The sequence below is a fragment of the Pteropus vampyrus genome, unplaced genomic scaffold (genome assembly GCF_000151845.1).
Source record: "Pteropus vampyrus isolate Shadow unplaced genomic scaffold, Pvam_2.0 Scaffold7, whole genome shotgun sequence".
NCBI classification, from domain to species: Eukaryota; Metazoa; Chordata; class Mammalia; order Chiroptera; family Pteropodidae; genus Pteropus; species Pteropus vampyrus.
Genome location: NW_011888788.1, coordinates 9,404,896 through 9,429,671, shown reverse-complemented (window position 1 = coordinate 9,429,671; position 24,776 = coordinate 9,404,896). Strand labels below are relative to the sequence as shown.

The 24,776-nt window shown below is 37.5% G+C and overlaps 1 protein-coding gene and 1 pseudogene across 1 annotated transcript in view; one reads left to right on the top strand and one right to left on the bottom strand.

The window, feature by feature from the left end:
• TASP1 (taspase 1) overlaps nucleotides 1-15,853 on the top strand; it is a 238,758-nt gene extending 222,905 nt beyond the window's left edge. Inside the window, exon 14 of the mRNA XM_011370299.2 lies at nucleotides 14,733-15,853. Within this exon, the coding sequence (XP_011368601.1) occupies nucleotides 14,733-14,825 (93 nt within the window). The 3' untranslated portion in view covers nucleotides 14,826-15,853. The remainder of the gene's footprint in view (nucleotides 1-14,732) is intronic.
• An 8,595-nt stretch (nucleotides 15,854-24,448) lies between these two features.
• LOC111746946 lies at nucleotides 24,449-24,567 on the bottom strand (annotated as a pseudogene).
• Between the last annotated feature and the right edge of the window lie 209 nt (nucleotides 24,568-24,776).

Genomic DNA, 24,776 nt, shown 5'->3' with positions numbered 1-24,776 from the left:
TAAGGAGGAGCCAGCAAAGGACACTGAGAAATGGCTGTAGAGGTTGGTAGATAACCAGGAGATTGTGGTTTCTTAGAAACCAAGGAAAGAAACTATTCCAAGAAGAAGGTGATCAACTTTATCAAATGATGTTGTCTGGTCCCATGCAGTTAGGTCCAAGAATAGACCATTGGAGTGGTCAAAATGAAAACTTGATTGTAGAAGGTTTAAGGAGAGAGTGAAAGGAAATAATTTTAGATAACAAGGATAGACAAGTCTTTTTAAGAACTGTGCTGCAATCAAAGTAGAGAAATGGAGTGGTAACTGAAAGAGAAGATAGGTCTGGAGAGGTATTTTTCTTTCCTCATTTTCCAATGCAGCCAGATGTTTCACTGTATGTTCAAAATACTTCATAGATATTTTTCTATAAAATGAACTGAGGAGAAGTAGTTTAACTGTTGAGTCCTGGGGTACCCTAACATTTAGTTGTTTGGAAAGTGAAGGAAGAACCAGCAAATGAAAAAGGGAAATTTCAGCAGCCTTTTTGTAATAGTTCTGGGTGTAGCTGGAATTCAGGGAAGGCATTCATTGACATTTGGGATGAGTTGCCTTAAAGAGTCATACAGGTTTCTTTGCTGAAGGATGCCTGAACCTTTTTGTCCTCATGTGCCTGTCTAGCTCTAAGAAGAATGGACTGGGGCCAAGCAACCTGGTGGTAGCATTTCCCTGACATTTGACCATGCTCCTTTCCGCACCGTCCCCCCCCGCCCCCAAAAAAAAGCATCTCCTGGGACCCAGCAGAAGTCAGCTTGGGAAATGCCAAAATCTTGGTCTCAATTCCTTAACAGTTTTTTGGGAGTTACAGGGGTCAGATCAATAAGAAATCAGGAGCAGATGGTTTTGACAAGGAAAACTTAAAGAGTTTGTCGGTGGTTTTTATTTTTATCCCTCCAAAATTCCTCACTGACAGATCAACTGAAATTCTCAGAAAATAGTCGATTACATAAATAGTAGTTTCACTCTTTATTATAGTTTAAACATTAGCCTTTCATTTCTTTTCAAATACAAGATGCTATTTTCAAGCTATAGTAAAATTCATGTTATCTGGCAGCTTACCAACCAGAAGATTGTAACTGACATTTTGGATTTTCACCCAGCGCAAATAATCAGGATGCTGAGACTTCCCTAGGCCTCTGAGCTTTCACCAAGGAAACAGTGGCTCAGAGCCTCCCCTTACTAGCAGAAGGCAAACTCCCAGCCTCGGTGCAGGGATTTGGCGGGGGCATCTGCACCTCAACCTAGAGTGCTCAGCTAGATCCTCTCTTAGCTCAGCACCTCCTGCCATCATTGGTCCCTCAGAGAAGAAATCTCTAAGATATTAAGTTACATATATAATATTACACAGCTACAAAGAGGAGAGTTAAGATTCGGGCCAGAGAATCTGAATTCCAGAACCCAAGCTTTTAAGTCATCTGAAGAGGCCTAAGCTGGAGATGTATATTTGGAAGTTGCAGCATATAAAGTCTTTTTTTAAAACTGTAAGCTGGGTGAGATCGCTAAGAGTGAACATAGACAGAAGAAAAGAGGCCTGAGTCCTGGGAAACGTCCATGTGTATAAGTTGCGGGGGAGGCGGCAGTGCGGGGGGATGAGGAGCAACCTGCAAAGGAGACTGAGAAGTTGTGGCCATAGAAGTTGAGGACAGCCAGGAAGTGTGGAGTCCTAGAAACCAAGGGAAGAAGGTGTTTCAAGGAGAAAAGAATGACTTATATTTGATCGGATGCTGTTGCTGGGTACTGGGTGGACATTATAGTTACTTTATTCTTTTTTTTTGCCAGTGCTAGGGAGTGAAGTGGGGACACAGGCATGGCTTCCAAAATGGATCTAGAACAGTAAGAAAGGACAGAGTAATTTCTCAATAGACTATGTTGCTGCATTAAACACTCACTAAATCACCCTGCTACATAATTAAGAAAATACAGGAAAAGACAATAAGAAAAAAACTTTAATCCTGGCCCTGAGTGACTCTTTCAGGAATATAGTAAGCTACGCCGTATTAACTACTGTTAACATTTTGGTGTATTTTCTTTTGTTTTTGCAACTGATTTTTTTTTTTCACACAGTTATGATTGTATGGAATACATGGAATGGCATATAGTGTTATATTCTTTTTAAAAATCAATTTCTAATGTAAAAATAGTATGTGTTTCTCTAAAAGTATTTGAAAATGAAGAGTAGAGAAAAATTTAGAAATCAGAGCAAAGAGTGTAAAAGGTCTCTACAATCTCAGTATGTACCATTAACAATATGGTATCAGATATGTATTTCCATATGTTCTATGTGATGTACCTTCCTACCTTTACAGGAGACAAGCTTTGTTGCTGCAGAGGTGGAGGTACAAATTTTAGGGGTGGGCGTGGGAAGTTTGGTGAAAATGCAGCTGACTTGGGCCCTAACATTAGATACCCTGTTGTAGTGGGTCTCGGTATATGGTCCTAAAACCACCCTCTCAGAACATCGCTCTTAATGTTATGCTGGGTCTAAGGAGAAGGTGATACAAAGCCCTAGGACCAATTGAGATTTTAATTAGTTCTTAGAAGAGATATTTAAAAATCTATAACCTGAGTTCTAGAAAAACCTAGGCATGTGGGGTTTTTTGGAAAAAAAAAAAATAAACAGCATCTAGGGGGTCTTTTTAAAGCAAAACTAGATAGACTGTTAGAATCAAAAAGAACTCTGAATATAATTGAGTCATACTTTTCATTTTTCTTTACAAAGATGCTGAAGTCCAGGGAGCTAGTGACTGACTTTCCAGTACAGAGACTAATCCATCAGCAGCAAAGTTAAGGCTCAAACCCAGTTCTCTGAATCCCAGAATCATCCTGAAATTTATTGGTACAATTCGTGGTAATAACTTTTCTCAGAAAGCCTTATTTCATCCTGAAAAACTACTTAGTCATAAACCTCCTGCAGTGAAAGGTGTGTGTCTTAACAGAGCTAGATTTAGAATCCTTCATGGTAAGTCTTTGTGGGAGTAAAGAGAGCCCTAAATTTGGAGTCCTGAGGCTTTCATTCAAGTCTCAGTTTTTCCACTTCCTCTGTGACCGTAAGCAAACCACATAACCATTCCGAACTTTGCTTTTTTTTTTTCACCTGAAAAATATGTGTAGTATACGTTTTTCTACCTGGCATGGTATTTTGAAGATCTTGATGCCAAAGCACTATGCAAACTAAAGCGTTATGCTAAAATAAGGATTAGGTATTTTTACTAAGATTTCACAAGGAACTAGTTTCCACATCCTACAGAAGCCTTCAGAACAAGATCCATGTGTGTTTCATTCTTTTTTCTCTCATAGTAAGTGCAGAATAACTATTTGCTAAATAGTGGAGAGCTTTATCACCTTTGGCAAAAATGGAATATTCATGATAATTCACCGTGCGAGTGGTGGTATAATAGGGACTGTGAGGATTGCCATATTTATGTAGATGCCTTCACTGGGCTTTTAAGCTAAAAATAGGAGGACAGTCTTGCCTGATGTTGCCTCTGAAGTATGGTGGTGTCTGCATGGTAAAAGAAGTCAGTCACAAAAGTGCTGTCAGGCTGGAACAACATGCTGTTCTCATCAGACAGCATTTTAATCTTATTTTAAGGCTCCTTGGACATGATATTTATATGTGAGAACAATAGAGCTTTCCCTTTATGTAGCCTTGTTTTAGTACTAATAATGAAATTTACCATAATGCTGTCTTTGTGTTTTGTCTACATTTACCAATGGATCTTTTATGGCATCCTTGTTTTAAATGTGGAAAATGAAGTAGGGGCAACACAATAAAATGACTAACATATGGCATTAATTCCTCATTCTGTTGATATTTCTGATTTGTTAGGTTGAACTTAGGAATCACATCTTCAAGTTGTTCTGGCCAATTTTTTACTTTCAGTTTAAAGCAATGATGGAATAGAAGTAAGATGTTTTCGGATTCATTAACAGTGAATATATGCAAAACTACATGAAATCAATGTCAAAGAATGTTAAAACTTTGAAACACTGCTCTAGAAACCATGTAATCCAGAGTCCTTATTTTACAGCTCTGAGACATTCCTTGATTTGCCCAGTATCACACAGGCTTAGGAAGTGAGCACCAAGATCTGTTGACCTGTAGTTAAATGGGGATTTATTCTATAAAATAGACACTTTGTTCTGGACTATATTAAGCAGGTTCATGTGAAACTGTCAACTAGTTGAATACATCTGCTTTCAGGATGAAGTCTGAAGACCAAACTATTTTTAGAGCAGTAAACTGCATTCCAAGGTTTAATGCCGCACACAAAGAATGCTCAGAATATACTTATTCACAAGTTGTGTCTCCGAGAAAGGCAACTCTTGAAAGCAATGGGCAGCAAACTTCTGGGTAAAGGGTGGGGTGAGTCGTCGAGGGCGGAGGGTGGGGGAGGTCTCCTGATCAACTCATTAAGGGGAGGGGGGAGCGGGTAAAGAAAAGCTCATAATAGAAACAAAGCAATAAAACCAACCAGACACACTTCCCCAGCCCTTTTCTTTGGAGTGAGTCATTTAAGGTCTGTCATGTTTGTGCCAGTAAAAGAAAGAAGAGAGTGACTATTATCACATCAGGTAAGAATTTGCTATGTAAGGACATAACATATGCTCAGCCAACTGTGCCACCTCACGGTAACAAATTTACATGCCCTGAGTAGCACCGTGATACAGTTAGACAAGCTTAGCCTGTAGCAAAATGGTCTTTATTCTGCAGAATAAATACATTATTCCATATTATACTAAGAAAATTCATGTGACATAGTTAGTAGATGGGAAAATACAAGTTATCTAGGACTCAACAATTTGATAAATAAGGCACAATTAATAGAAGAGAAGATGGAAGGGAAGGGGAATATCTCTCTCTTCAAATGCTCACGGTAATGTAAAATTGATTTTGAGGCACCCGCGTCTCACTCGGAGGGTGTTCTGCTTTCCTGAAGGGAAAATGCCCATGCAAACAAGTTGGTCCTAGTGTTTTCCATGTTCCTCCTTGTGCTGAATTTGTCAGAATTTCTTTAATGCAGCAAAACACAACAGACACACAAGGCACACAGCTCCCACTTGACCACGATTTAGGTTGCTGATGTCTCCTATGATCTCTCTCTGAAAGAGGATAATATGTGTGCAGTTGGATAGTGTCAGTCTTGGGTATATGTAGGCTTCTTTTTTCAGAATTTTAAGGTCCACAACTTCAGTATTATTTTGAGTGCTTAATTTATACAAATCTCTTCTAAAATTTATAACAAATTTATAAACTATAATAAAAAACTAAAAAATTAAGAAATATAAAATGTTTAATTTGCAGTTTGTTCTCTTTGATTTCTCAACCCTCATTAAAAAAAAAAAAAAAATTCTTTAAATAATCTAATGAGTTCCTAACATGTGCTAGGCTATTTTTTAGGTACTAAGGAAAAGCAGTGAACGAATAGATAGAACTCCCTATGCTGTGGGGCTTTTGTGAATATGGGGGAGATAAGTAATGAGTAAGATAAAGAAGCAAAATAGGTGGGTGGTTAGATAACGGTAAGGGTATATGAAAAGCTGAGGCAGAGAAGGTGGTGGCAGTGAAATTCAGGTAAGTAGCCTATGTAAACCTTCCTGGAAAGGTGGCTTTTGAGTAAAGATCTGGCAGAAATGAACAAGTGATCCAGGCGGACATTGGATGGAAGAGCTTTCTGAAGGAGGACAGCGCAGGAGTGTGCTTTATGGTGGAAGAATGACATGGAGCAAGTGGAGAGGAAGAGGGCCTGGCAAGGGGGAGATCAGGTGCATTTCAGCTCAGAGAACCAATGATGACCAAAATATAAGGGGCATTGTTGGATTTTACTCTGTATCACTTTAAGATCACCATATGAACTCATAGAATGAACTCTTTCCCTCAAATTTATATCTTGAAGCCCTAACCTCCAGTGACTGTATTTGGAATTTGGGCCTTTAAAAAAGATGATTAAAATAAATGAGGTCATAAGGATGGATCCCTAATCCAATAGGACTATGTCCTTGGAAGAAGAGGAAGAGACACAAGGAATGCACATATGTAAAGTCCATCTGTAAGCCAAGGAGAGAGGCCTCAGAAGGAACCAAACCTACCGACACCCTGATCTTGGACTTCCAGCCTCCAGAACTGTGAGAAAATAAATTTGTTATTTAAGCCATCCAGCCTGAAGTAGTTTGTAATAGAAGCCCTGGGAGACTTAGACATTATCTTAACATCCAATTGTCTTTGACAAGAGAACTTTCTGTTAAGTGGTTAAATTGATCTTGAGCAAGCTTTACTATATTAACTGACAGCAATACTTATTTTGGATCAATCTAAAAGGAGCTAACTCATCCTACAGCTACTATATTTGACTTAAAACAAATAACCCTCCAGATTAATCATTCAAAGCAGAGATAGTAAATCAGTCCAGCCACATACGTAGTTCCTTTTGCATTGGCAGTTTAAAAGCAGTTCTTACAATTTTTTTATTTTGTGCTCTCTCTTTTTTTTTTTTTTTTTTTTAACAGAATTGGCCTTTGGCTGATATGAATGAAGAAGTAAGAATCCATACCTTCTCTTTCCATCCTTCCCCTGCACCCTGCCAAACCATACTTCTGTTTTAATCTCTTACCATCTCTCTTCTAACAAAACTTATTTTTTTAACATCACAAAAATTGATCGGGAGGTGGGAGCAATTGGCTGCTTATGGAGGTTTATTATTTTGAACCCTGTGTTTAAAGATAAACTGAGGCATAGTCAAATTCTTAAGAGTTCATTTGAAGAAAAGTTTATTTGACTTGAGCAGCACTAAACTGGGCGTGGTTAGCACTCCACCAACAGAAGCAAAGAAAAGAAATAATCTGATTGGCTATAGCTTAAAAGCCTAGCTGGCTGTTTGTGATTGGTTCAGGCTGCCACACCTGAACCCAATGGATTAATCATAACTGCAATGAAAAAGGATCGTCAGATATTAGTTGTCCTCTGAACACAACAGGAAGAACACAACTCAGATTGTGGAAAATTCTTGCCAAAAAATGTACTCTAAAGAAGGTAGCTACTATACATTGCTCTGATAAGGGAATGCACGGGCTGCCATATTTTTTTCAAGAGACGCTAGAAATCAAGATGTTCATGTATAACTTCCCCATTTTAAAATACAGTTTATTAATTTTTTTAAAAGTTGTAAACACTGTGTGGCCCAAACCAAACAAACTTGTTAGCTCTCCCTTACTCAGCCCAAACATGTCATTTTTGTGTCCCACTGCCCTCCAGTTCTGTTTGCCTTCCAGTGCCAAGGCCTCTGGAAAGTCTTCCTCAATTCCTTGATCTGCATCCATCCTCTCCCTCTCATGACTTCCTGTGTCATTTGCGGTTGGATATCTGTAGTATCGTGGTTTATAATAAGAAATACACATTTGGTCTTCGTGATTCCTGACTCAAAGCTTCCAGAACCGTTGGAATTTCCTGATAAGAACAATGGAAGCATCTTTTATTATAATATTTGGTCTTTTGTCCTCAGTTCCTGGGCCATAAGGTGAAATGGGTATCTAGTTATTTGTAATAATCCCCTTTCAACCACATCTCAGATGACGTTAATGAGGTGACTTTTAGAAAGCCCCTGCATAGCCTAAGGATATGGATAGGTTGCCAAGGCAACCAACCCTGTGATTAGAGGGATGAAACCTTCAGCCCCACTGGAGACTGGGTTCAGTTACCAAAGGCCAGTGATTTACTTAATCATGTCTATGTAATGAAGCCTCTAAAAAAATCCCTGGACTACAGTTTGGAGAGCTTCCAAGTTGATGTACACACAGAGGTGCTGGGAGAGTGGTATGCCGCGAGAGAGGGTGTGGAAGCTTCGTGCACCTTCCCACATACCTTGCTCTATGCATCTCTTCCATCTGGCTGTTTCTGAGTTATATCCTTTTATAATAAACTAGTAATCTATTAAGTGAGTTCTGTTAGCCATTCTATCAAATTATTGAAATCCGAGGAGGAGGTTTGGTAACATCTGATTTATAGTCAGTTGGTCAGAAGCACAGGTGACAAGCTGGACTTGTGCTTGGCATCTGGGGAGGGGAAGGGTCAGTCTTGTAAGACTGTACTCTTACCTGCGGGGTCTGAGGCTGTCTCTAGGTAAATAGTGTCACAATTGAGTTAATTGCTCTGCGGTATTGGAAAACACATATTGGAGTATTCTACCCGTGGTCTTTCTCCATGGTTACAGAGGAACCATGTAGTACATGGTCACATGCTTTTGTTAATGGTTTTCTAATCATTTCATGTGGCTGTACTTGTCTTCACAACAACATTACGTGTTCTTAAAAGGCCATTTGCCAGTATTACAACACTGTGGTTTTCTCTGTAGCACCCAAGCATGATTGTTTTTGAGCCTTAGAAGATTAGCGAAACAGCAAGCGGTATGTATAAAATCCTTAGCAATTGGTAAATACTCAGCAATTGTTAATTATTTTATCAAGAACAGCAAAACAACAGCGTAAAAAAATACTGGCCTAAAGATGTCCCTTTTCTTCAGTCTTTTAGCACGCAGCTAATTTTCATTAAAATATCTCATTCTATTTTTGCAGGTAATCAAACTTTTCAAATGGAATTTCCCAATTCTGGGATATCCAGTAATCCGCAGCAGAGATTGGGCTGTATCATGTTCTGTTCTATGGCTATATATTTTTTGAATAATAATAATCTAACATTTATTGACATGTGCTTTCATTGCACAGAATATCTCATGTAGTTCTTATCAACCTGATGATAAATGCTACTATTATACCCATTTTAGAGATGCAGGTCCAAGGAACTAAGTAACCAGAAGAGGTTACACAGCTAGTCAGTACAGAACCCTGGATGGAGCCATTATTGGTTAAGATAACACTAGCTGCTATAACAAGCAAACCCCAAAATGTATAGTTGCTCAAACACAATAAGTGTGTTTCTCATTCACATTAAATCCAAATTGGGGTTCCAGATTAGCAGAAGGCTCTCCTCCAGAATGTGATTCAGGATCCCAGGCTCCTTCCATCACATAAGCCTTAAGATCATCAGAGAAAGAACATGGAAAATGTTGCATAAGAAGATTTTCTGCCAGACCTAGTAGTGGCACATATCACTTTAGTCCACTGGTTTCATTTCAGTCATGTACCCATACCCAACTTCAAAGCAGGCTGGGAATGTAGTCCAGCAGTGTATTCTGGAAAAAGAGGAAATGGCCTCAGAATCCAAGGTGCTCTGATTCTGTAACCCATGCACATAGCCATTGTGATAAACTGCCTCTGTAAATTAATTGTGGACTTGGACATAATGTTATATGCTACGTGTACTTTTTTAGCCACCAGTTGATGAAGACACCTCTGCTCCATTTTGAAATGCTGTTTCTTAAGTTTCTCCATGTCGAAGTGCTTTTCCAATGTCATTTGTTCTATCTGTAAATGCATGCATTGCTCTGACTATAGTATCTTGCTTCAAGCTCTCTCTTCTTTCCTTAAAAGAAGGAAAACTGCAGGGATGTAAAGTAGAGCATAGGGAATATAGTCAATAATATTGTAATAACTATGTATGGTGCCAGATGAGTACTGGACTTATCAGGGTGATCACTTCTTAAGGTATATAAATGTCTAATCACTATGTTACATATCTGAAACTAATATGATATTGTATGTCAACTATAACTGAAAAATAAATTTTAAAAATAATCTAAAAAATTTAAAATAATAAAAGATGAAAATAGGAACCCAATCTTTACAATTATGAAACCGATGAATTAAATATTTCTGAAAGCTTTTTTTAGACTGCATCTCTCTAGATTTTATTTTCCTGACCCCACCAAAGGAAGATAATAACTTGCTTAAGAGAATCTTTTCTTGACTCTTGTGGCAGATCTCAAGCAACTCTAAGAGTGGAAAGATGAATTAAAATATAACCACTAAATAAAGGCTTTGAGACTTTTAAAATTAAATCGTGTGCTTGTAGTTTTCCCAGAAACCACAAAAGAGCAGTCACTAAGGTGGTCTTAAAAGATTTAAAGACATGAGTATGAATGATAGGAAGTCGCAGCTACTACTTAGGCTATGATTAGAACATCAAGCAATTATGTAATTTCTGTATTATTTTTTCTTTATCATTTTGAAATTTTCAGGATAAATATGTTGTTATACAATATATTTGGTTTTACAAAAAGATATAGCCCTAAGAATATTAGCTTTGAATAGTGAGTTTAATTTACAAGTTGATAGTTCTTCAAGGAGAGTTAACTTCAGGGATCTGTCTGTGCCCTCAGGGAGTCAGCAAAAAAGCAGAGAATTCTAACTACTGGGCCATTGGGTACACTGGTATGAAGCTATTAGCATCTGAGAAATCTAAAGTTCCATTTCCATCTTAACAATACAAGTGCTTGGGAAATAGAAAAATTTAGTCAGTCTATACTTTTTAAAAATCCATTTGAAAAGAATTTTTACTATGACAAACTAGTTTAATTGACTTTTTAACCAAATTGGTCACATTAGTTAAAACACTTAAGATTCTTTGTGTGTTCATAAACATAGCCTTGGAAGGTACATTTTAGTCATGTATCCACTCAGTGAGCTTTGCTAGAGTGTGCCTTCAACGTCAAGCACTTTGACAGATTCAGAGAATACAAATGTGTATGTAAGGCAAGCTCCTATCTCCAACTGACTTTCAATTCCAGAGACCTAAAAACTCAAAACAAACCAAAATCAAGACAGTTATATCACAGGGCAAGAAACGCTCACAGATGGGTGCTCTAGGAGCTAGAGTACGAGCTTCTGGAATGAGTGCGGGATCCAATCAAGGAAGTCTCTCCTTGAGAAAGAACCAGAAAAGGATATTAGAGACATGAAATCACGGTTAGAGAGGAATATGAGTGGGGTGTGCAGCAAGGAATGGAGGGAGATAACCCAAAATGGATCAGTCGTCTGCTTTTTCATCTGTCGTTTTCCTGTGTTATATCTCATTAGTTCTAAATTCCATTAAAAGTACATTGCTATTTAAATGTTTTTAAAGACACCTTGCTAAGTTCTTATGCCTGTAGGATACCCTAGAGTCTGCACAGGCCTTAGACAATATAAAATAATTTATTGTACTTTTAAATTCAGACATGAAAGTTCATTGTAGAAAGTGTATTTTTAGCCTCATGAGGAATTCAAACACTTTCCTCTAAAAGAACTTTTAGAGATAAACACTCATATAAAACATTTTCTTAAACAGCTCCCACTGTTTATAATGATTTGATGCTCCATTGAAATCTCTATAGGAAGCTTCAAATACATCTTGGCTCAAACTTTTTCAGACCAAGGTCACTATTTTTTTGACAAGTCAGAAGGCAACGTTGATGGATAAAACTGGTAAAGAATTGACATTTGAATGGTTAATCATTTTATTTCTTTCAACACCTAGGTCATGCCAATGTGTTTTGTAATCGAAAAATCCCCCTTGACTAGATGATGATTTAGGGAAAAGGTAATCCTGAGAAGTTAATGTAACAACTAGTTTGTCTAGTTGAACATTTCTGTCTTATATAAACAGCTCAATTTATACAAATCTCAATGTATTTTTGAAGTATTTTGCCCACATACTGCTAGTATCTCAAGAACACTGTCATCATTTTCAATCTTTTTTTTTTTTTTTCTCTTCCTAGCTCTCCTTGACACTTTGTGATTTAGCTCAGTTTATTTAGATGTTCTTCTATCATAAACTTAACGGGGGTGAGAGTGCTAGAGATAAGTTTGGATTGGCCGTCTGTTTTTATAAATCTCCAGGGATTGCTCTTAAGTCCCCTGGTCCATGGGACTGGAATTTCTTCCTTCTTGTTCTGGGTCTTTTCCATGGTCAGCAGGAAATTAGTTGCTTTAAGACCGACATCCCCCTGGTCAAGTTGCAGGCCATCTGCTTGGACATATGGTCACTCTTTGATCCTTTAACAATTATTCTCTGTTGCCTCTGGTTCCTGGAACACCAGGCCTCCCAGGAGGCCCCATTGGAGTCTCCCTGAATCTTTGGGAAACATGAGGATAGATTTTCCTGTGAGCTTCTCTTTTAGGGACAGATATTTTAACTGACATGGTTGGAAAATTTGAACATATTTCTTTACAGAACTTGGTAGTGTTAATGTTTCTTTTATGGGAGTCTGCATGGTGGGCTCATTCCTAGCTAACCCCTTCTCTAATGCCATCTTTTGGAGAACTATTCTGAACCAGGTAGGAAAGTATCATTTCTGCTTTCTTCTTCTTTTTTTAATTGTGGTAACATATACAGGATATAAATTTTATCATTTTAACTATTTTTGAGTGTGCAGTTAGTGTCATTTAGTATGTTCACATTGTTGTGCAGCCATCCATCTGCACAACTTTTTCATCTTCTCAGGCTGAAGCTCTGTACTCATTACAGTGACTCCCCATCCTCACTTCCCATAACCACTATCATTCTACCTTCTATCTCTATGAATTTGACTACTGTGTATCTTACATAAATGATACACATTTTTGTACATTTTTATTGATTATTTTATTTAGCATAGTGTCTTCATAATTTATCCATGTTGTGACATATCATTTCTTTATCAAGCTGGATAATATTCCATTGTAAGCATATACCACATTTTCTTTATTTCTTCATACATTGATGGACATTTGGATTGCTTCCACCTTTTGGCTCTTGTGAATAATGCAGCTATGAGCATTTGTGTACAAATATTTCAAGTTCCTGCTTTCACTGGTTTTGGGTATATATCCATCCAGAAGCAGAAGTGTTGGATCATATGATGATTCTATGTTTAATTTTTTGAGGAACCGCCATACTGTTTTCCATAGTGGTTCTGCCTTATTTTTGATCCCTGTGATAGCTGCATGCCTGTGTTCGTGACAGATTAGGGATAAAATTGACTGAGAGGCTTCTACTCTTTCAGGGATCTTTTTTGTTTAGGAGAATCTTTAAAAAAGTGATGAATGATGTTTAGGCAGAAAATTCTTTCACTTCATGTTAATGAATTCCTGAAAGAGTAAAAATGGCCCCATCAACACTGAGCCCTGGAAATTGTGAGATTTGAGATTTTTGTGCCTAATATGACAAGAACTGCTAGGCAGCAGAATCAAATAATGTGTCTTCTTCTAACTCCTCCCACAAGGTTAATGAGGTATCATAGAAACAAAAGATCCACAAGTTTGTCTTCCTGTGGACTTCTCAGGTATAATATATCTAAGTGGCGAGACCCAAGTTTGGCCCTCAGGTGCAATAATGAGGCCAGAATCTGTGACACAGTTCCCAGAGGCATGTACCTGGTACTCACTAATACTCACATCCCAGGAGACACCACAGAGACCACCTCTTCTAGCTCTCCACCCCAAAGTCAATGGACTGCTGTAGGTTACAGCTTGCTTTCTGCTTTGTACACAGAAAAACTAAATACCCAGAGAACATTTTCAGTTCTCCAGAACTTTCCAAATTGGTGACTTATTTCAGCTACTCTAGTCGGACTTATACAGTGAGATTCAAGAATAGTGTCCACCCTCAAATACAAACCAACTATCTTACCTGTTACTCCATCTAAAAGGTATGCTTGCTTCCTGTTTGTTTGCTTGAGAAGACGTCAGTCCCACCCTGGGCTTGGCCATCTCTCCAGCTGCATCTAACAACTGGGACTTGAACTCACCTCGGTTCAGATCCTTAGAAAAAGCTTGTTTAGACAAATAGAATTAGAGAGGATTACCTAAAAGATATACAGTCCCTCTGTTCTTCTTAGAAACTCCCGACATTTATCTATCCCTGGATTAAGGAGGGTCATCGGAAAAGAGATTCCTGGCTAATGTCATCTTGACTCCTTATGGAACAGCTTTTACTGTCTTCCACTCAGGGCCAGAGTAATGTTTTAACACTCAGCCCTACAAAGCTCCTTATTGTACATGTGATGTCTACTCATCCACTATACATGGCACCTACTGTATATGAAGGCTTACAATAGAAATGGCTCCCTGACCTTGGTACTAGGAGCAGTTGTTCTCTGAGCAGTTGGTCTGTTGTGGTCCCGTGTACCACAAAGATGACCTTTCCGATCGTGGCCACCAGGAAGCTGGAGACAGGGCAGCAGTCTGCCTCTAGCACAGGTGCAGAACTCAGGCTAGATTTTGAGTGTTAATCTCATGCCTGTCTTGACCTTATTTTTTAAACCTCTTCCCCAGCCCCCGCCGCCCCCCCTCCCCACCCGCTGCCATTGCCTCACTTACTTTAGGCTGTTGAATTATCTAAATTTTTGTAAGGTATTCAAATCCTTTAAGGAATAAAATGGAGATATAAACATTACTCAGGTATTCTTAGTTGCTTTGACTGTTGAGAAGACAAAATGTTTATAAATTCTTGATTTTCAGAGAAACATAATATGCTTAGTATAGTTGGCATTAAAACTACTACTGTTCTGAATATGATGAAATTGTAAGTTCTGTGCTGTCAGGGGCCTTGGCCATCTTGGTCACTCTGTCTCTCCACTTGCACTTGCTAGCGGTGTGCTTAGCATGTAGAGGTGCTCTGTGAACAATCCCTGAGAGATGTGAACAAGCAGGATCTTTTGGCACCTAAATGTTACCACTGTCACTGTCTGTAGATGCTCGTGACGCTCTGGTATTTCCTCCACCTTTGTCACACGTGAGGGGATGCAGCTGGCACTTCTAACATTCTCCTGTCTCCCTCTCTGCAGACTCACATTTCCAGACTCCCTCCTGGTGCGGTGGCAGGACAGTCGGTGGCAATCGAAGGTGGGGTTTGCCGCCTGGAGAGTCCAGTGAACTGAACCTTCGGGCCGAGCATGAAGCACCTGGAAGACATTTCAGAACCTGAGCTTTTCAGTGTTTTTAACTGAAGTTGGATGTTTTACCGTCTTCATTTTATAATTCCTGTTGCAGCCTCGTGCACTGCTCGTGACACTAGTGCTGCTGTAGTTAGTGCTTAGTGAAGTGTGGGCCTTTGGCAACTGAGCGGGATTGAATGGTGTGTGTGTGTGTGTGTGTGTGTGTGTGTGTGTGTGTGCGTGCGTGCGCATGCACGTGCGCGTGTCTGCGTGCGTGCGCACACATGCCCACTCACAACGTGTGTGCTTGCTTCTCCCTTGATGAAATAGAAACTCCTTATTGTGTAACCTAAGACCAGGAATGATTAAATCATTTTACAAAATATGTGCTTTAACTGTTTACAAGTAAAACCTAAAGTTGCAGAAAACTTTTTTTTATTATTTCATGCAGAGGTACCAACTGTCGTTGATGTAGTGTGTCTGAACTGAAGAGTAAATCTACTTTAAATGATTTGACAGTGGTAGTGCTCCATTTAATAATAGTAATAAGTAATAAAGTGTTTTTATTTGTTAACCAGTTTAAGTGGATCCTGTGGTAACTTAAACTGTTATTCTCATCCCTCATATGGGGCATTTTTCTTTAACAAAGAATGGTTTCAGTGAAACAATCTAGCAGAGAATTAAGGTCAGAACCTTTTTAAATAATAGTCCTATTGATAAAGTTTGTACTTCTTTTCTCAAGCCTTTCTAAGATTAAATACTGCATAGCTTCGAGCTGTATGTACTGTATTATGAAAGAATATGTAAAGAGAACATACAGTAATGCACAGTCCTTAATTTGTGTATAATGGAATGTTATTTACAATGTAACACTGTAAATAAGAAAGCAGAATTTATGGGAAAATTCATTATTATCTTTGTTTCTTGTTTAAATATATTTTTAAGGTAAAGGCACAAAAATAAAAGAAGCATATTACTGGGTATAGTGTGTGACTCCTCTTCTCAGACTAATAAATTATCTTTGAATCCTAGATTTGAGAGCTGTGTTTTATTTTCTTTGTAAAAAATTACTTCTTCCAGAAATCATACCTTTAGGCTTCTTGCTATAATCCTGATTGTTCAAAAGCCAGTCTTATCTTTGTGCAGTTAGGTTGGACACTAGCAAGGTGAACGTCGAACTTTGTATGTGATTGAATGGTCAATATAGAAATCTCTGAAATTTCCATTGCATTTTGATAAAAATAACAAAAAGAAGGAAAAAGAGCTGTTTGCTTTGAAAAATTGTAGTGGCAGCTGAAAACTCAATGGTTACAGTTGATAAATTGCTTCTCAATGTTATATTTAGTGATTCTGCAGCCACATGAGAAAACCAAGACTTTCCTTTGGATTTTCTGTGTAAGAAGTGGTTATCAGGAAGACACTAAAGATAGACTCGCTCAGGGGGACAAAATTCCCTGCACCATAGAATCATGTCTCTGGGCGGTAACTGATGAAGCCCCAAATGAAATTATATACTCGACATCAATGTATGACCAAATTATAAAGTAAAGACAACTAAAATGGAGTGGGTGTAAATATGAATGATTTGAGAGTCACTGACTTATATCCCTCGTACAGGCAATTATATGTGTTTTGCTGTGTTCTCTAGACAGGTTGGTGCCATGGTATCTGTTTCTCATTCTTAATGAGGCTGAGAACTTAGTGAGAGATGGGCTGGCTGGTAGGGAGACTTTGGCTTCAAAAGCTTTCAAAGACCTGTTACCTGTTGGCAGGTTTTGTTTTTTTTTCCCCAGGAACTGGACTGGATCACGTAAAACTATGAGGACACTTTGGAGTCTGAAAATCATCTGACCTATTTCACCAGGAATGCCATGTCTTTCATCTCCTTTTGACTTTATTCCATTCATATTTAAAAGTTTGGGCTTGTTAAAGACCTCTTTTATGAAGAGTTTAAAAACTGGTCACTATAAAAGACCATGGCCCCTCCAAGAACAGTTGGTTAAGACTTTATTCTTTAGTTTCTTTTTCTTTTTTTTTTTTAAATTTAAGAAATATTGTGAAACCAGGAGGGAAAAGAAGTAATATTCAGAATCATGTCATGAAGGTAAAAACATAATAGTTCATATAAGTTCTTTCACTATAAAATAAGATGTTAAAGAACAGATACTATATCCAGAGGATATTGACATATAAAATCAACTTCATTTCACACAACAGTATAAAAGGTAGAAACAGATAAGAAAATAACCTCACTTCCCAGTCTGGCTTATATTGCTAAGAATCTAAAGCTATATTTTAGGTGCCTGCTTTTAATGTGGATGATTGTGGCCGGATGCCTATATTCTATTTCTTTTTAAGGCCCGAACATTGGACGTTTGGTTCTCCTGAGTATAATTAAGCCTGGTCTGGATTCCTCAAGGCCATCACTGGAATCCTGCTCTGGTGAGAAGGTGGAGACGTATGCTCAACCTTAAGGAACCTGGAGTGCCTGTGCTGACTGACGTCACATGTGGCAGCCTTGTCTAGACTTTGTCCTCTCTTGTCAGCTCTGCCACTTCTCCCTGCCTCCTGTGTGTCTGCCTATGGCAGGCCCTTTCTCATCTTTTAACTGCCACTTCTGAATAAGAATTTGAACTTATATCAATAGCTGTTAGAATTGTGTACAAAGTACATATAAACAAGTCCTAAATGTTAATCTTTGGTGTTCGTGAACAAAATGGATGAGTTTTAGTTCCAGGATATGGGGACTTATCTTTTTGCTGCTCAAAAGCCTTTTGTGCCTAATGCCTCATTTTCTCCCATGTTTGAGAACGGTGATGTTGCATACCAGTACCTGCAAATAAGCAAGGTTACTCTGTTTTGAATCGTGGGATGAGGATGTGAGGGAGGAACAGAAGGAGGGAAGAAGGAAAATTTAGAAAGTGCTAGAATTTTTGAATCTTGAGAATGTATTATTGTAGAACCTTCTTTTAAAATCTGGTCATTGTTATTATAAAAGCAATCCATGCTTATTATAAGAAATCGGAAAACAGATAAGGAAAAGCAAGAAAGAAAATGAACTCATAACCCCACATCCCTAAAGAAATTAATATCACTTTAGCTTGTATCTTTATAGACTCTTTATGCATAAATTTCCTATATGTTTTTAACACAAAAAATAGGGTAATATTGAACCTGCGAATGGGCTTACATAACCTGCAGTTTTCACTTAATATCATGGAAAGGTATCCATACCTATGGAGATATATAATACCTCATTTTCTGCTTATCCATACAATGCTGATTCAGCTAATGCTGTTAAATACTATATTTATCCTAAAGCTTTTGTGGAATCCATTACAATCCTGACGGTATAGTCAACATCCATTTTCTCGGGCCACAGGGCCATACAGTGAACACTGTGGAAGGTCTTAGCCAATGAAAGCCAGCGTGGCAAGCATGCTAGAACAGACCATTGTCATTGCCTATGGGTCTTCTGTTTGAGAGGACCCCAGACAACTTTTAAAGGCTAATATTTGCACCTCTGTGCCTGAGGACTTTTTCTGGACACAACAGGCCAGAAGTGTCACAAAATCAGCACTCCGCAGGAGCAGCTCTCAACAAGTGATGGAAAGAGTTGGTATATAAATATACTTGCTCCCTTGCTCCTTGGGTGGGATAATTCTGAGGAATGTGTTTCATGTTGTTTTTTGAGATATTTCCCACAGGAATTAAGTGTTAGTTGCCCACTGCAGTAGTCGACTTATTAATACGTCTTGAATTAGCTTATTTCCCCCCTTTCCTGTACCCTTCTCAGTTCCCTACCAGTGTTTCCTTGAATCATCTACCAAATCAACTATTTGCACTCAACTCCTTGTGTCAGGGTTGCTTCTGGGAACTCAAAACTAAGAAACTTTCCATTCCATATACTCTTGGCCATGAGGCATCAGTGGGCCTTTATACCCTCTCCTACAGAGGTTGGAGTCATCCATTTGTTTGTGCACCTCACTGAGATCTCTGCCTTGTGCTTCTGATAAACCATTTTCATCCATAACATCTGATGAATATTTTCTGAGTGATAAGGCTTGATGTGCCACAAAAGTGGATGTTTATAACTAAGTCAGTGTTGATAAGCACGAGATTGCTGGAGACAAGCAAACACTTTTAAGGAGGTAGTGACTAAACAGAGCAGAACAACCGCAGTCCATCAAGGACTGATGGACTCCTTAAAGGAAATGATCTAGAATTGTGTTAATGGTAGTTTGGAGAATCCATAGCCAAAGGCGTGTTATGATTTAAAAGATTCAAAGAGACCAAAACAGTGGTTGCCAGTGTCCCCAGGCCATGAACACATCTCTATGAATACCATGCTTTGACAACCTCATTTGGTGCCCATTTCCTGAATGTCATCTCTCAAGCCTGGATATCCATAACACAATTTTATGGTTAAAAATTTTTTTAAATGCCTCCTAACATTTTCTTAAAATGTTTATTAAGTCAAATGCATCAACTGTGTTCTGACATAAATCATACAATTGCTCAATGTTTGAAAATCCCTCGATGTGTGAAGCCCAGTCTCTTTGTTTAACTTAAGGTTACAGTGGTTAGTCATGGGGTAGAGGACCTACAGAGGGATAATAGATGGTAGATATTCCTTCCTCTCAGAACACTGGTCCCAGAAAAGGTTGAACCCCTAAGAAATGAGCCTTTGTGTGTATGACAAATTCGTTTTAATTTAGCTGTATTCTAAATCCTCCCCAAAAGCTGATTAAACAGAGGAAGAAGGCGTGGGTGGGTGATTGTAGTGAGCTACGGGTGGTAATGAGTGAGTGGGAGTTTAGCAAGACTAAAGTAATAACTTTAGATTAATATTTGCTCTGGGATGTTAAGAATTCTTAAGGAATACACTGCTTTCCTCAACACTCAATTTGGTTTCAAGTTCACAGGGTATTAGCCCAGATGTCTATCATCAGAGACCCACAGGCTGACCAAATTGGCCAGGCAGTTTTTCTTTTCCCACATGCTGCTGTCTCTGAAGTGTATGGCCACAGGAAGGATTAAATCTAAAATTGGCAAGGACCTCCCTCCAAGGCTGTGCAGTCAGCTTCCAGAAGCCCATCAGCCAAGCCCGAGGTGGTTCTCCGTGACCAGTTGTGGAAAGTGGGAGGGAAAGCAAGCACCACAGTTTCTCCTTTACGTAGTCACCAAAGCCCTGAAACCACATTGGCAAAGCCAGAAAAACTGGGCGAGAGTTTCTTCTCTGCCTGGAACTGAAATGGGAATTTCACTGATTGTCAACAGTTTTATTTTATCTCAGCTTCTTTAACTGACATAAACTTACATTAAGAAATAATTATAATGAAGTAGTGTTGCACTTATAACATCTGTAGATGTAATGTGTGACAATAATAGCACAAAAAGTTAGAATAGTGAATAGAGCCATATAGGAGCAATGTTGCTATTTCTTGCAGGAATTATGTTAGTACGAATCTAAAGTTGATTCTGATAAATTAAGATGTAAATGGTAAGCCCTAGAGTAACTACTAAGAAAATAACTAGTTAAATAACAGCAACAACAACAAAAATTGTTAAAGGAATTAAATTGTACGCACAATATTTACTTAATGCAAAATTAAGCAGTGAAGGAGAACTAGAGGAACAAAGAAATAGAACCAAAAAAATGTCATGAGACAAAAAAAATTGAATAGCAGATATAACTCTAACCATATCAATAATAACATTAGAGGTTGTATTAGGGTTCTCCAGAAAAATCAAATGAATAGGATATATATATCCTGTTATATATATAATTACATATAATTTATATGTATAAATATGTTTATATTATAGACTTTTTTCATAAGGAATTGGCTCACATAATTATGGAACCTGGCAAATCCAAATCTTTACTGTGGGCCAGTGGGCTTGAGACTTAGGAGACCCAACTGTGCAGCCTGAAGGCCAGCAGCTTGGAGAACCAGGAGAGTCAAGAGTACAGATGAAGGCTGAAGGAAGGCTCCTAGAGAATCTCCTCTTACTAAAGTCTTTTTATTTTATTTAAGACTTCAACTGAATTGACAAGGTTTACCCACATTATGGTGGGCAACCTGCTTTACTCAATGTTCATGAATTTAAATCATCCAAAAATACCATCCAAATGGACACACATGATTAATCATTACAGATATGAATGGATTAAATAACCAATCAAAAGACTGAGATTGGCAGGTTGGATTAAAAAATAAACTCCAATTATATGTAGTTGAGAGGAGACACAATTTAGATTCAAATATACGAATAGGTTGAAAATAAAAGGATAGAACAAGATGTATCATGCAAACAGCAATATAAGAAAACCGGACTGGCTATACTAATATTAGACGAATAGACTTAAAAACACGATATATTACTAGAGATGAAAAGGTCAATTTATAGTGATAAAAGGATCAATCTGTTAGGAATTTATAACAATTATAAATATATATGGATATAATAGCACAGCCTTAAAAATACATGAAGCAAAGGCTGACACAATTGGAGGAATAGACAATTCGACAATAATAGAAACTTCAATACCACACTTTAAATATTGCATAGAACAACTAGACAGAGATCAATAAGGAAATAAAAGACTTGAACAATACCATACACAAGGTATATCTAAAGAACATCCTGGCAAATACTTCACATATATTTGAGAAGAATACATTCTTTAACTGACATAAACTTACATTAAGAAATGTAATACATTCTTCTCAAATATATGTGAAGTATTTGCCAGGATGGATCTTATCCTAGGCCATAATAAGAAAGAAGAAAGACAGAAGACTTAATAAAATCATAAATAAAAGAAGGGACAATACTACTGAACTTACAGAAATAAAAAGAATATAAAGGAAATGCCATAAATGTCAGCTAACTTAGGTCACATTGACAAATTCCTAGAAAGAGATACAAGCTACCACAGCTGACTCAAGAAGAAATAGAAAATCTGAATAGACCTATATCGAATAAAGAGATTAAATTAGTAATCAAAAACTTTCTAGAAAGAAAGTCCAGTACTAGATGGCTATATTGGTTAATTGTACCAAACACTTAAAGAAGAATTAATACCAATTCTTTACAAATTTTTCCAAAAAATGGAAGAGGAGGAGACATTTTCCAACTTATTCTATGAGGTACAGTCACTTCAGAATAAATAGTCAGGCAGTTCCTCAGTTAAACATTGATTTTTTTTTTCTCCTAGGTATATACCCAGAAGAAATGAAAACATGCCTACATAGGAATTTATATATGAATGTTCACAGCAGTATTATTCATAATATCCAAAATGTCAAAATCAACTGATATATAGGTAAACAAAATGTAGTATATCCATATAATAAAATATTTTCTGGTAATAAGAAGTAATAAAATACTGATAAATATTACAACATGGATGAACTTTGAAAACATTATGCTATATGAAGGAAACCAGTCACACAAAGGACCACATATTGTATGATTCCATTTATTTGAAGTTTCCAGTATAGGTAAATCTATAGAGATAAAATGTAGATTAGTGGTTTCTTATGGCTGGGTGAGATGGGTGGGGGTGTAGTTGAGTGGTGATAAATAAGAAGCATGTGGTTTCTTTTAGGATTAATGAAAAATGTGCTTAAATTGACTGTGGTGCAGAGTGCACGACTATGGGAATAAGGTAAAAGCTATTAAATTGTACACTTTAAGTGGGTGAATTGTGATATTAAGTTTTATCTCAATAAAGTTGTTAAAAAGTAGATAATAATTAAGAATAAATATTAGAATTGAATACCATGTCCTATCAAATTCTTCACTTTTCCTGGTTGCTCATTCACAGTTTTTCTAATCATTTTTCTCATGTATTGTTAAAAATTGTCTACTTTTTAATATAACCACAATAACTTTATCACATTATTATATCTAAAACAGTTAATAATAATTCTTTCATATCATTAAAAGTCCATTAAAAGATCAAATTTCCAACTGCATTATGTATTCGTTTGCTAGGGCTGCCATAACAAAGTACCGCACACCGGGTGGCTTAAACAACAGAAATTAATTTTCTCACAGTTCTGGAGGCTAGAAATCTGAGATCCAGGTATTGGCAGGGATGGCTTCTTCTGAGGCCTCTCTCCTTGGCTTGTAGATTACCTCTTCTCTCTGTTTTCAAATGTTCTTTCTTCTGAGCACGTCTGTATCCTTAGCTCCCCTCATTATAAAGACATCAGTCATATTGGATTAGCGCCCACCTATATGACCTCATTTTATCTTAATTACCTCTTTAAAGGCTCTAGCTCCAAAAACAGCCACATTCCGAGGTACTGGGAGATACAACTCAACATATAAATTTTGAGGGTGACATAATTCGACATATTATAAATGTCATTTGAAAATATTTGCTTTTTAAAAGAGGTCCCTTTGTAAAGGAATAACTCACAGTTTCCTAGTATCAACATAAATTATTTTAAAATAATGCCACTTAAAAAGTACAAATAACAAATTGGTAATTACAACATAGTTACAGGGATATGAAGTATAGTATAGATAATATTGTAATAACTATGTATAGTGTCAGATGGGTACTAGACTAAACGGGGGACCACTATGTAAATGATATGTCTAACCACTATGCTGTACATCTGAAACTAATATAAAATAATATCGAATGTCAACTGTAATTAAAAAATTAAAATTAAAATTAAAAAAAGTAAAAACATAAAACTAGGTGTAAACTTCGGTGCATAGCTCTTACACAATCATAAATCCAAGTAAATTTCCAAGTGAATACAACAAAATCCAAAACCAATAAATTTCACATTAACAATGATATAATAAAATGGATTATAGTACATTTTTAAGAAATTATTTTACCTTAAAGGATTATTTGATTTAATTTTGGTTATTGTGTTTTTCAGTTCTAAAATATCCACATGGTTTTTCTTTGTATCTTACTTTTTTTTTTTTTTTTTTTGCTGAGACTTTCTAGTTTTTATTCATTTATTTCAAACATGTTTGGAATTACTTGTTGAACCATTTTTATAATGGCTGCTTTAAAATCTTTGTCAGATAATCTTAATATCTGTTCGTCATCTTGTCATTCAAGTTAAGATATTCCTGGTTCTTGGTATGAGTGGCATTTGATTTAAACCTGGATATTTTGGGTATTATGTTATGAGCCTCTGGATCTTATTTAAATCTTGTGTTTTAGCAGTCCTCCTCTGATACTGCTCAGATGGGAGAAGGGGAGTCTTCCCTTGTTACTTGCCAGATGGAAGTAGAAAAGTCCAGGTTCCCCACTCAGCTACATTGTTGTCCACAGGGGAGCAGTTCCTCATTATCACTAGGTGGAAGTGGGAGTTCAGGTTCCCACTAGGCCTTTGTTGACACCATACCAGCTGAGACGGGAGTCTCTAGTCTCTGCTCAGCCTTCTCTGACACCACTCTGCAGAGAGAATATTAGGATGCCTGTTATAGCCTGGTGAGGGTGGAGGTTTACACTGCCCCCCTTGACCTTCACTGGAGAGGGTGAAGTTGGAATTGCAGCCATTTTTTAAATTATTATTTGGTATTTGGCTGAAGTAGAGCAGCTATTGTTTTTGTTTGTTTGTTCTGTTTTTGTTTTTTTATGCTGACAGCACCTGGTCTTCCTAGTTGGTCTCCCATCCAAGTACTAACCAGGCCCGACCCTGCTTAGCTTCCGAGAACAAATGGGATCGGGCTTGTTCAGGGTGGCATGGCCATAGACAGAGGAATTATTGTTTAAAACATTTTCTGTTCTGCTATGCTGCCCCTTTCCTGGTCTGTTGGCCTAAGATAGCAGACTTTTCTTGGGGTTCTTTGTGTTTGTGTTCACTGGCATTTCTGGGTTGTTGACTTCTCCAGTATCCAGTCTGGGATGCATGAGGCAAAATGAAAACTTAGGGAACTTATAATCATGTTGTTCCTCATGACCCA